General features: G+C 45.2%; 1 protein-coding gene and 1 pseudogene across 2 annotated transcripts in view; one reads left to right on the top strand and one right to left on the bottom strand.

Moving 5' to 3' along the window:
* Positions 1-12,528, top strand: part of KIF3C (kinesin family member 3C) — a 37,067-nt gene extending 24,539 nt beyond the window's left edge. Inside the window, exons 6-9 of one of the 2 annotated variants that reach the window (XR_004959719.1) lie at positions 10,612-10,720; positions 10,901-11,073; positions 11,293-11,470; positions 12,058-12,495. Coding sequence is in view for 1 of the 2 variants with exons in the window: in XM_036263320.1 (XP_036119213.1) it covers positions 10,612-10,720; positions 10,901-11,073; positions 11,293-11,386 (376 nt within the window). In the remaining variant the exon portion in view is untranslated. Of the gene's footprint in view, positions 1-10,611; positions 10,721-10,900; positions 11,074-11,292 lie in introns of both variants that reach the window. The other variant, XM_036263320.1, reaches the window with a different exon arrangement.
* Positions 8,376-8,813, bottom strand: LOC118631017 (annotated as a pseudogene).
* Positions 12,529-13,294: the final 766 nt, after the last annotated feature.

Here is a 13,294-nt window from a genome sequence, read left to right as displayed (position 1 = left end):
AGGACTAATTTATTTTCAAAGCCAGGCTCAAAAACTACTGCTCTAGTGCCCTCTGCTGGAAGAAAACACTAGTGAGGCTTCTGCTCTGTAGGGTTATTTTGTGCTTAGAAAAGTGGAGGAATTTCTTTATGTTGGGTAGATATGGAATGAGCGAGAGTCTGAGAAAGCATGTGTTTTCTCAACTTCTTATTTTGAAAAATAAGAATTACAAGAATAACCTGGCCGGTGTGGCTCAGTGGTTGAGTGTTGACACATGTACCAAGAGGTCACCAGTTCAATTCCCCATCAGGGCATATGCCCAGGTTGTGGGCCTGAACCTCAGTGGGGGACATGCAGGAGACGGCCAATCAATGTTCTCTCTCATCGATGTTTCTCTCTTTCCCTCTTCCTCTAAAAATCAATTAAGAAAAAATAGAAATTGTAAGAATAATACAAAGAAGTCCCATATACCCTTCATGAAAATTCACCAATTAATATTTTGCCACCTCTTGCTTTATTAATTCCCCACCTCCCCAACCCTAACCATTTGAGATTCAGTTGCAGACATCCTGGCCCTTTACTTGTATTCCCTAAGAATGAGGATATTATCTTACATAACCACAATACAGTGATCAAATTGAGGAAATTTTATATTGACACAATACTATTATACAGGCAATATTCCATTTTAGCCAGTACTATGAATAATGTCCTTTATGGAAGTGCCCCGCCCCCACTCACACCCCTCAGCCACCCACCTGAGATGGTGCATTGCATTTGTCATGCTTCTTTAATCTCTAATCTGGAACTGATAAGGGATCTTGATTTGAGTTTTGTAGTGTCATGCTTCAGAGTTTATTGGCTTCTCAAAACATTGTCCCAGCAATTTTGACTTCAAGCACACAGTCCAGATTTGAAAACATGATGGGTACTTTTTCTGAAGCTGAGCTTTCTGCTTAATGATTATAAACTTCCATTCTTTATTTCTTTTGTTTGTTCGTTTACTTTCTTTTAAATAACTAAGATAATTTTTAAGTTGAATAACCTTCTAAATAACTTCCCTTTTTAAAAAAGATAAGGGGGACTTTCGGTCAAGATGGTGGGTAGGTAAACGCGGTATCGCGTCCTCCCACAACCACATCAAAGTTACAACTAAATTACAGAACAACCATCATTCAAAACCACCTGAAATCAAGCTGAACAGAAGTCCTACACTGCGGAATTAAAGAAGCAGCCACATCGAGACTGGTAGGAGGGGCGGAGGCGGACGAGCTGGTCCCACACCCACATGTGGCAAATAAAAATCAGGACACCTCAACTGGGAAGGTCCTCCCTGAGGACTGAGGGGTCCCCGTCCCACACCAGGCGCCCCGCTCAGGGTTCCAGTGCCAGGAAGAGAATCCCCATAACTTCTGGCTGGAAAAACCAGCGGGAACTGAGGCTCAGGGAGGCTGAGGCAGCTGGAGCCCCAGGCAGCTCCTCTTAAAGGGCCCGCGCACGGACTTATCGGACTCTCTCCCTCTAAGCTCGGAGGGGAGGCAGCTCGAGGGGCGCCAGAGACATATAGGGAAGAACTGAGCTATTTGGCACTGGAGCGAGGGCTGGAGAGGGGGCTTTCTCTGGGACAAACTTGCTGTCAGAGGCCTTTGTTCCTTTGGTGAGCCTTTTCCTGGGGCAGCAGACACAGCTATATCTGGGACTCCAGCAACCTAGCTCACACTGGTAGCCCCACCCTGGTTATTCCCCGAGGCCCTGCCCCACCCAACTTTCAGGCCCACCCAAGCTGTTGCCAATTGCTTAACCATAGGATTGGCCTGTCTTGAATCCTGCTTCAGGTTTTCCTAGATTCTTTCAAACAAGCAGCATCTGGTCTCAGCTAGCCCCATACCTCTCATTAAGTAATACGTAGAAACAAACTCAGGGAGGCAGCCAAAATGAGAAGACAAAGAAACAGGTCCCAAATGAAAGAACAGAACAAAACTCCAGGAAAAGAACTAAAGCGAAATGGAAATAAGCAACCTAACAGATACTGAGTTCAAAATACTGCTTACTCAATGAACTTAGTGAGAACCTCAGTGAACTTAGTGAGGGCCTCAAGAGCATAAAAAAGGACCAGTCAGAAATGAAGGATGCAGAGTCAGAAATGAAGGAGGCACTAACTGAAATAAAGAATAATTTATTAGAGTAGGTAAAACCAAGAAGCAAACCATCGATTTGGAATATAAGGAAGCAAAAAACACCCAATCCAAACAGCAAAAAGAAAAAAAAAATCCAAAAAAATGAGGATAGTGTAAGGAGCCTCTGGGACAACTTCAAGCGTGCCAACATTCGCATCTTGGGGGGGTGCCAGAAGCAGAAGATAGTGAGCAAAAAATCGAAAACCTATTTGAAACAATAATGGCAGAAAACTTTCCTAACTTGGTGAAGGAAACAGACATACAAGTCCAGGAAGCACAGAGAGTCCCAAACAAGATGAACCCCAAGAGGCCCACACCAAGACACATCATCATCAAAATGCAAAAGGTTCAAGACAAAGAGAAAATCTTAAAAGCAGCAAAAGAAAAGCAGATAGTTACCTACAAAGGAGTTCCCATAAGACTGTCAGCTGATTTCTCAAAAGAAACTTTGCAGGCCAGAAGGGAGTGGCCAGAAATATTCAGAGTGATGAAAAGCAAGAACCTACAACCAAGATTACTCTATCCTACAAAGTTGTCATTTAGAATCGATGGCCATATAAAAGAGTTTCCCAGACAAGAAAAAGTTAAAGGAGTTCATCACCACCAAACCATTATTATATGAACTGTTGAAAGGTCTTTTTGAAGAAAAAAAATATATATATATGAACAAACAAAATGGCAATGAATACATATCTGTCGACAATGGAATCTACAAACAAAATGAACAGGCAGAACAGAAACATTCTCATAGATACAGAGAACATGTTGTTCGTTACCAGATGGGAGAGGGGTTGGGGGAATGGGTGAAAAAGGTGAAGGGATTAAGAAGAACAAATTGGCCCTGACCTGTTTGGCTCAGTGGTTAGAATGTCAACCTGCTGTCCAGAGAGACCTGGGTTCGATTCCTGCTAAGGGCACGTACCTCGGTTGCAGTTTGTCCCTGGCCCTGGTTGGGTCGTGCGGGTGGCAGCCACTCGATGTGTCCCTTTCACATCAGTGTTTCTCTCTTTCTCTCTCTCTCTCCCTCCCATTCTATCTGAACAAAAAATGGAAAAATGTCCTCAGGTCAGGATAAAAAAAAAAGGACAAATTGGTTGCTAGACTGACAAACCTCAAAGAGAAGGGGGGTGGGAAGAAATAAACCAAAGAACTTATATGCGTAACCAATGGACACAGACAGACAACAGTGTGGGAAAAGGCGGGGGGGGGGGGGGTCGATGGGGGAACAAATAAAAATAAATAAATATAAAAAAATAAAAAATAATAAGGGTTTGCATATACTGAAAAACCAGTCATAGATTTTTTAAATTAAAATAGTTGGTTTTAAATAGCACACTTTAGCCCTGGCCGGTTTGGCTCAGCGGTTAGAGCGTTGGCCTGCGGTCCAGAGAGACCCGGGTTCGGTTCCCGCTAGGGGCACCTACCTCGGTTGCAGTTTGTCCTCGGCCCTGGTTGGTCTTGTGGGTGGCAGCCACTCGATGTGTCCCTTCACATCGATGTTTCTCTCTCTCTCTCTCTCCCTCCCGCTCTATCTGAACAAAAAATGGAAAAATGTCCTTGGGTGAGGAAAAACCAGTCATAGATTTTTTAAATTAAAATAGTTGGTTTTAAATAGCACACTTTAGCCCTGGCCGGTTTGGCTCAGCGGTTAGAGCGTTGGCCTGCGGTCCGGAGAGACCCGGGTTTGGTTCCCGCTAAGGGCATGTACCACTCGATGTGTCCCTTTCACATCGATGTTTCTCTCTCTCTCTGTTCCTCTCTCTCCCTCCCACTCTATCTGTACAAAGAATGGAAAAATGTCCTCGGGTGAGGATGATAAAATAAATAAATAAATAAAGTAAGTCTAGCCTGGCCGGTTTGGCTCAGCGGTTAGAGCGTCGGCCTGCGGTCCTGAGAGACCCGGGTTCGGTTCCCGCTAAGGGCACGTACCTCGGCTGCAGTTTGTCCCCGGCCCTGGTTGGTTGTGCGGGTGGCAGCCACTCGATGTGTCCCTTCAGGCCGATGCTCTAACCGCTGAGCCAAACCGGCCAGGGCTAGACTTTATTTTTAATTGTATTTATACAAAATGATCTTCTAAGGGTTGACTATTTGGCAGTGTCTGTAGCCCATGGTTTACAGTTTATAAAATTTTATTTGTAACTTTAACCCTTTGGCCTTTGCATCCCCAGCCACCCTAGATTCTTTTCAAAGGCAACAGGGTGCAGTAGAAAGAGACTGGACTTGGGAGTTCAAACATTCTGAATTCTAGTCCCTGCTCTGCCACTTATTGGTGGGCTTGAGGAGTTTTGTTTTTTTAATCCTCACCTGAGGATATTTTTCCATTTATCTTCAGATAGAGTAGGACAGAGAGAGAGAGAAACATGGATGTGAGAGAGACTCATCAGTTGGTTGCCTCTCACACGACCCTGATGAGGGCCAGGGACAAACCGCAACTGAGGTATGTGCCCTTGACTGGAATCCAACCTGAGACACTTTGGTCTGCAGGCCGACACTAAGCACTGAGCCAAACTGGCCAGGGCTTGAGGAGGGTTTTTTTAACCCCTGAACCTGTTTCTTCATCTGTAGAGTTGGAATAACAAATGTGTCCTGCAAGATTGTTGAGGTTGACGTGAGATAGTGTGTGTGAGGCTCTAGGTCAGTACCTGGCACAGAAGAGGTGATCAGTAAATGGTCACAATCATACCAATAAGCCAATAATATTACAATCATAGGGACGCCAGAAAAACCATTCAACCTTCATCCTTACAAGTGCCATAGTAGAGCAGTTTGGTTTGTTGTTTTGTTTTACTTTTCAGTTTTTTGTTCAGGATACCTCCAAGTTTACAGAGAGAGCATTCCCTGCTCTAAATAGAATCGGGATAGAAAGTTAAAATGGTTTCATTACAGAGGCAAAGTTTATCTCAGTAAGCACCTTCTTAGCTCTGAGTTGGGCCCCTAGATTGATTCACAGGCCAGTGAGGAGTGGAGAGAATCTGAAGCAGGGAGACAGAGCAGCCTTCCCAGGCGGGGGCGGGGCAGTGTTGCCAAGGGAAATGAGAAGAGGGAGAGCTCAGACACAGGGGGAGCAGAGTGCTGCGAGGTGACAGCCTGTGGGGACAGCAAGACCAGATCATGGAGAAAAGTCTGAAGTGCCGACAGTTGCATTTGAAAGACCTCGGAGAAAAACACACCCTGCGATTTTGGATGCCTGTTTTCAGGACAGACAGCTGAAATGAGAATGGGGTCAGCTCCTGAGATGGAGCCAAGAGCGACTTTTTAATATTAAGGAGAAAAACAGTCATATGGAGGGAGGATCCTAGGAGAACTCTTACTCAGCACATGCTCTGTTGGGGTGCAGGGGATACATGCAGAGCCAGGCCTCTTCTCTGGGCTGTCAGAGGGATCAATCGTGGAAAGTAGGCCTGGGGCAGAAGAGGGAGCAGATGGGGAGTTTGGTGTCCCAATTACCAAACTCCCCTCCCCCAGCCCCTTCTTCCCACATGCCACCCAGAATAGCCCTGGCATCCCTATTGGGTCAGGCTGCCAATTCACACCAGTCCACTGCTCTGCTCACCCAGCTGTGTCCTGCCCTGTTCCCAGAGCCTGCAGCCTTCAAGGTGCATCTCAGCTCCAGACTGGTTCTCATGTACACCTCAGAGACAGTATAGCATCATGAAAAGTGTCCGGGGAGGTTCAATTCCAAGTCTCTTCCTAATTGGATGACCTTGGACACAAAAGGCAGCATGATGTCTGCCCTTGTCTACACCTCAGGAGGTTGTTGTCAAATTCAAATGGGATATGTAAGCTCACTTTATACATGATAAGTTATTGTTTTACTCATTTTCCCACCACCCTCAGAGCTGTCACCAACGCTGCCCTGTCCATGTGCACAGCCTCTGGGGCTCCACCGCAGCAGAGCCAGCAAAGTGGGGCTTCTACAGCCTCAGCCTTTCTTGTTTTCATCTATATCATTTTTTTGTGTGTGTCAATCCTCACCCAAGGATATTGTTCCATTGATTTTTAGACAAGTAGAAGGGAGGGAGGGAGAAAGGGGGAGAGAGAGAGAGAGCGAGAGAAACATCGATTGGTTGCCCCCGGCATGACCCTGACCAGGGCCAGGGATCAAACCTGCAACCCAGGTAGGTATGTGCCCTTGACCAGGAATTGAACTCGCGACTCTTCGGCCTGTGGGCTGATGCCCTAACCACTGAGCAAACCAGCCAGGGCTTCATCCATATCTTTATAGAATCAGCAGGGACCCCAAGTGGGGTCCAGCATTCTTTTTTTACATTTCATAAAGTGAACCACAAGAATGTTCTTACGCCCAGCTGGTGTGGCTCACTGGCTGAGCATCGACCCATGCACCAAGAGGTCGCTGGTTCGATTCCCGGGTCAGGGCACATGCCCAGGTTGTGGGCCAAATCCCCAGTGGGAGGCATGCAGGAGGTAGCTAATCGATGTTCTCTGTCATCAATGTTTCTATCTCTCTCCCCCTCCCTTCCTATTTCTCTAAAATCAATAAAGAAAAAAATTTTTTTTAAAAAAAGAATGTTCTTACTACTCTCGTTGTAGAAGGCAGGCATTATTCTGGGCTCCTGTATGGCTTGTTCTATTCAAGGACAGAGCATCCTATCTGTGAATTACTCACCTGTTTTGTCTCCTCTTCTGTTTTCTGTCTGCCTTTTGGCTTCTTTCATTGCTCATTTGTATCCCTGCCTGAAATGAGCAAGTGGCATTGAGAATAAATCATCATCACCGGGGCCAAGTGCAGAGTCCTTGCTGTGTCCTGTGCTCAGTGTTTATCTTGTTTCATCTGAGCCATTCTGGAGGACAGAGCTGAGATAGCTGAGGCTCAGAGAGATGAAGCCATTTCCCAAGGACACAGAACTTTGAGAGCCAGCATTCAAACCTAGGTCTGTCTTTCTCCAAAACCTGTTATATTTTTTAATGGAAATAACTTCCTTGTATTCTTTCCTATCTTTTTAAATTTGTTTTGAATAATAAACTAATATAGCCCTGGCTGGTTTGGCTCAGCAGTTGGAGCGTCGGCCTGCAGTCCAGAGAGACCCGAGTTCAGTTCCCGTTAAGGGCACGTACCTCGGTTGCAGTTTGTCCCCGGCCCTGCTTGGGTCTTGCAGAAGGCGACCACTCAATGTGTCCCTTTCACATTGATGTTTCTCTCGCTTCCTCTCTCTCCCTCCCACTCTATCTGAACAAAAAAATGGACGAATGTCCTCGGGTGAGGATAAAAAAATAAAATAAAATAAATAAAGTAATACATCACACTTATCAAATTGCAGAAAGTAAAGTCTGACATACCATGAACTGGCTAGGATGCAGGGCAATGGAAACTTTTATAGGTATAAGCACTTCAAAGAGCAACTTGGCAATATCTAGTAAAGTTGAAATGCACATACCCTACAATGCAACCATTCCATTCCTGGATATATGCCCCAAGGAAACTGTTGAATATGTACTTGAAGATACCTGTATAGAAATGTTCACAGCAACGTTCTTTTTAATGAGGAGGAGGGTAAGTGAAGGAATCAACCTAGATATCCATCAACAAGAGAATATAGCTCTGGCTGGTTTGGCTCAATGGTTAGAATCTCAGACCTCAGACCGAAGGGCCGACTCCAGTCAAGGGCACATACCTGGGTTGCAGGTTCAATCTCTGGCCTCGGTCAGGGTCATGCAGGAGGCAACCAATTGATATGTCTCTCTCATCGATATTTCTCTCTCTCTCTCTCTCAAGTCAATAAAGAAAAAAATACTATATCTACATTTAATTTCTTAAAATAAGATTTTGTGTAAGTATAACAAAATGTTAAGATTTGACAAAGCTGGATGATATGCATACAGATATATATTATTCTCTATATTTTTCTGAATGTTTGAAATAACTCATTAGATATAAAGTTATACATAGTCATAGTAAAAACAATTATAGAAAACCCTAAAGATAATTTTAAAAATCCATAGTCACACCATGCAAAGATAATAACGGTTAACATTTTGTTTAATATCCACACTTTTTTTCTAAGTACAGACACACATTTCTTTTTTCGTTTGTTTTTATTTTGTTTTGTTTTTTGCACTTGTGGACATTTTAATGAGCTCCCCTCCATGTGACTCCAACACCATCGATCTTCCCAGCTCTTCAGCCTTGCTGTACCCTCCCCTCGGCTCTTCTGCTGGAGAATTTACAAACTGCTTCTGGGAACTTCCCTCCATGTGGCTTCAAGCTACCAGGACACAAGCCGCACCAACACCCTTAACCTTCTTTCAGCTCTTCTGAAGAATTTGGCCTTCACAATGACAGGCTGCTTTGGGAGCTTTCCCTTCCCCAGAACTTTGTAGTAGCCCGATCGCACCACATCAATGACAGGAGCAGCTCTAGTCTTGTTTTTGGCAGCATTTACCCATGTCTGTTCACTGGCCAAGGTCCACAATTTCTCAAGGTTGACAGTTGGGCAGAAGCTCTGGTTCCTCTTTAAGTGGTAATGCCTCATACCATCTTTCTCAAAGTAACCTGGGTGATATTTGTTGATGCTGATCCTGTGGTGATGCCAGCCACCAGCATTCCTCGGCCTCCCGGGTGCTTCCTGTGCTTGCCCCGTGGCCGTGGCCGTGGCTCTGTGGCCCCAGTTTCCGGGTCTTCCTCTATCTGGATGGCATGTCAGTGGCCGAGATGCAAGCCACATACATGTCTTTAAAAACAAAACAAAAAATGTCATCTTTTTATTTGCTTTTTTATTTATTTATTTTTTATTTTTTTTTCTTTATTGGTTTCAGAGAGAGAGGAAGGGAGAGGGAGAGAGACATAGAGACATCGATGAGAGAGAACATCAGTTGGCCACCTCCTGCCTGTCCCCCACTGGGGATTTCCTGACCAGGAATCGAACTGGCGACCTGGTGCATGGGTCGATGCTCAACCACTGAGTCACACTGGCCAGGCTTGCTTTTTTATTTAATATACTGTGGAAATCTTTTCATGGATACATAGAGCCATACAATGATTTTTTTTTAAATATATTTTTATTGATGTTTTAGAGAGAGAAGAAGGGAGAGAGGGATAGAAACATTGACGTGAGAGAGAAACATCAATGGGCTGCCTCCTGCAAGGCCCCCACTGGGGATCGAGCCTGCAATCTGGACATGTGCCCTGACTGGGAATTGAACCAGGACCTCTCAGTCCATGAGATGACACTCAGTCCACTGAGCCACACTAGCCAGGCCACAAAGTGATTTTAATGACTACATATTTTTCCTTCCCATGGCTGAATAATAGTCCCTCCTGAGCAGATTTGGGTTGTTTCTAATTTTTTGCAATTGTAAGTAATGTTGCAGCAAACATCCCGACATGTAAATTTATCCTCATAGATGATTATTTTCTTAGGGAAATTCCCAGGAGTGGGAATTCAGGGCAAAGAATATGTACTATTTATATATTTATTTATATTTTTATTGATTTTTAGAGAGAGACAGGAAAGGGTATGGAGCGAGAGAGAGAAAAAAAACATTAATCTGCTGCCTTCTGCATGCCCCCTGTTCTTTTTCTTTCTCTTTTTATTCCTCATCTGAGGAAATTTTTCTTATTATCAGATAGAGTGGGAGGAAGGGAGGGAGAGAGAGAGACATAGAGAAACATCGATGTGGTCGAGCCACATTGACTGGCTGCCTCCTGCAGGACCCGACCAGGGCCGGGGACGAACTGCAACCGACATGTGTGCCCTTGGCCGGAATCGAACCCGCGACTCAAGGGTCCGCGGGCCGACGCTCTAACTGCTGAGCCAAACCAGCCAGGGCCCCCCTGTTCTTTTTCAAGATTGTTTTTGCGATTTTGGAACCCTAGCATTTCCAGCCTGAGTTTTTAGTTTTTTGTTTTTGTTTTTTTTGCTACCTTCTATGAAGCAAAAGGAAAAGCAGAATCACTAATCAGTGGTTTTGTGTAGTATGTGAAATTAGTATATGAATCTGAAAGCTAAAATAAATTAAATTTGCTTTTTACATTCTAGTTCTCTGTCAACCCTTTTTACTGCAGAAAATAACTGAAGCAACAGGCGTCGAAGAAATGGCCCTGGCCAGTGTGGCTCAGTTGGTTGGGCATTGTCACGGGAAAGGTTGCTGGTTCCATTCCCAGTCTAGGGCACATGCCTGGGGTGTGGACTCCATCCCAGGTAGGGGGGTATGCAGGAGGCAGCCGATTGATGTTTCTCTTTCTCTCCTCCTCTCCCTTCCTCTCTCTCTAAAAATCAATTAAAAATCTTTAGGAAAAAAAAAAGAGTGAAGAAACATGTGCCTCCTTGTGTTATACTAGTTTTAGTTGTCAGGCTATATTATTAGAGGAAAGAGAAGAAAATTCCAGAACCTGCAGTGTGCAGGGCTGTCTCCTTGAATGATACTTACTTCCTCAGAATATCATCTGCCTTTGTGTTTGAAGGAAATCCATTCTAATATAGCCTCTTCCCTACAGCAATAACAGCCAAATGAAAAAGCGGCCAACATCTGCAGTGGGCTACAAGAGGCCTATCAGCCAGTATGCTCGCGTTGCCATGGCAATGGGGTCCCACCCTAGATACAGGGTAAGAAGCTTCAAAGTAGAAGGGGGGATGGGGGAGGGGGAAGAGAGCCCAAGGGAGGCAATGCTCACAGCCTCTGCTTCCTCCACCTACCTCGTCACCATTGCTACACCCAATATTTACGAGTACCTAGAAAGTACAGTCATCAGGCTGCAGCTCATGTCTGGTATGATCCTACCACAGGCTGAAAACATCATGTTTTTGGAGTTGGATGTATCCCCTCCAGCTGTCTTCGAGATGGAATTCTCTCATGACCAAGAGCAAGATCCCCGTGCACTACACATGGAGAGGCTCATGCGGTTGGACAGCTTTCTGGAAAGACCCTCTACATCGAAAGTTCGAAAATCCAGATCCTGGTCAGTACCACTGTGACTGGAGTGGGCAGTGGACTTCGGAGAGGAGGCAGGGAGACTGCATGGGTGTACCAAGAGGGTGTAAAGGGAGGGTGACGACCGGCTGTGTGTGTGGTGGGGAGTTTCTACAGCAGTAGGTTAAGGGAATGGACGGTTCTCACTATTCTCTTTCCTGTAATTTCCCAATCTTTCCTTTCACCTACTTGTCCCCACTCCCTGCAGGTGCCAGAGTCCTCACCGACCTCCACCCTCCACCACACATGCCTCACTGGCCTCCACTGCTCTGCGCCCTGCGACAGTGCTAGACCATGAGTGACAACCTTCAGTTAGGCTGCCCATCTGGCAGACTTCTGGGATGGAGCAGCCAACCCTGGATCATCTCATCTGCCGCTTGGTGTGGGTGTGTGTGCGCATGTGTGTGTTCGTATGTGTGAGGGGGTAAGAATCTAGCAGACCATGTCTCTGCCTGCTCTTCTTAGCCTCCTTTATTTAATTCATGTTATTTATTCGTGGAGCTCAGATAGTGTGGGGGAGAGGTCCTCGCCTGAGCCTGCCATGGTCACTGCATAGCCTCCTTTTCTGCTGACTGTAGACCCCCCAGTCAGACCTCAAGCTTCTCCCTGTCAGCTATCCCCAGAAGGGAAGGTGGCCAGTGCCTGAGAAGAAAGGAGTTTTTCTACCTGTCTCCAAAATTTCATCTCTTCCTAGGCTGATGGTGAGCAACTCCTAAGCACTTTCTCAGGCTAGAAAAATGTGGGGTGTTCCATGAGGACAAGAGCTGCCCTGACAGTGCTCCCAGCCCTTTCTGGGACTCAGAAAACCTTGTTCAGCTTCTCGGGCTCCTTTTCAAAGACTTAAAAGACCTCACCCACATGGCTCATGCTCTTCAGCTTTGCCAAGAATCCATGGCTTCCCAAACTCTGCTTCCTGCCTTCCTTCCCAAGCCTTGAGTAGGAATTGTGAACCAACCAGTTGCTGTCTCCTCAGGACCTGCAGGAAATGGAACAGTAATGGAGACATCATGGACAGTCATCAAGGGAAGTCCCTCCTCCGATGTCCTTTGTTTCTGTCTCCCTTCGAGAAGTAACTGGTCAACAAGTGGTCAAGCCAACTCCCTGTTTTTGAGATGCTGCTCCTTCCTGCTTCGATTGTCTTCCCTGCAGCTGCCTGGATCCCAGTTCATAGTGGGAGGAAACGATGTCATTATCCCTCTGGCTAAACAAAGCTATTGGAACCTGTTGCTCCCCCTTGATGTAGCACAGGAGACAGACCCAGGCACACTCTGCCATTTTGCCTGTTAACCCCTGTTTCTGAATCACATGTGTTGGACACTATTTTGTTGAAATCTGACCCTGTCTTCAGCATTGTGCAAATTGGTCCCTAGGGAAGTGCTCTTCATCTCCCTTTGTGACATCCCAAGATGTCTCTAGGTATCTCAAGAGATAAGTAAATTTCTACCAAAAAAAAAGAGAGAGAGAGAAGAGATTAATTTTCATTGACTTTTTAAATTTTTTTATTTGTTTTTTAATTTATTTTTTAAATTTATTTTTATTGAGTTGCTTTTTAACTGTGTATTTTGGTGAAAAGGTGAAGAGGTAATCATGAGAGAAAACCAGTGACTTAAGATTCTAAAATGCCCTAGTAGTGGGAGTCTGCAGTTCCTTGAATATGAATGTAGTCATTATATAAAAGCATAAAACTGACTGATTTGCCTGCATTTGATGTGTGGGAGGTGGTGGTGGGGGCTGATTAGCTGGTTATTCTCTTTCCATAAGGAAATTGACCCTTTTTACACTTTTCAGGTTCTGCTCTAAGGACCAAGCTATGGTTTGTTTTAAATCAATGATTCTGTCATTTCTGCTGTAATTGTCGGACTAGATGGTTGGGCAACTCAACTGCCATTTGCTCCTGTCCATCAAGGAGATAACATTTTTCATCAAAGCCCAAGAGATCATTTGAGACTCAGAATTCAGATCATTGATTTGGTTGAAGCTGGGACAGGAGTTATGTGTAGAAATTCCCCAGGTGGCCTGGGCACAGGGGGACCTCCCAGCCTGCATTGAGCAGCCTCTCCCAGAAACCTCTTTCTCCTCATTTGTGGATGAATCAGCACATGTCACCCCCATTCAACACTTGGACACATTGAGTCTGCATTGCCTGGTCACTTGACCTTCACAGTCTTATAGCACAATCTACCCAACTTCACCACCCCTGGACTGATGGC

Source organism: Molossus molossus, unplaced genomic scaffold (assembly GCF_014108415.1).
Source record: "Molossus molossus isolate mMolMol1 unplaced genomic scaffold, mMolMol1.p scaffold_m16_p_15, whole genome shotgun sequence".
NCBI classification, from domain to species: Eukaryota; Metazoa; Chordata; class Mammalia; order Chiroptera; family Molossidae; genus Molossus; species Molossus molossus.
Note: the sequence above shows the minus strand (reverse complement) of the source record. Positions and strands in the feature narration are given on the sequence as shown.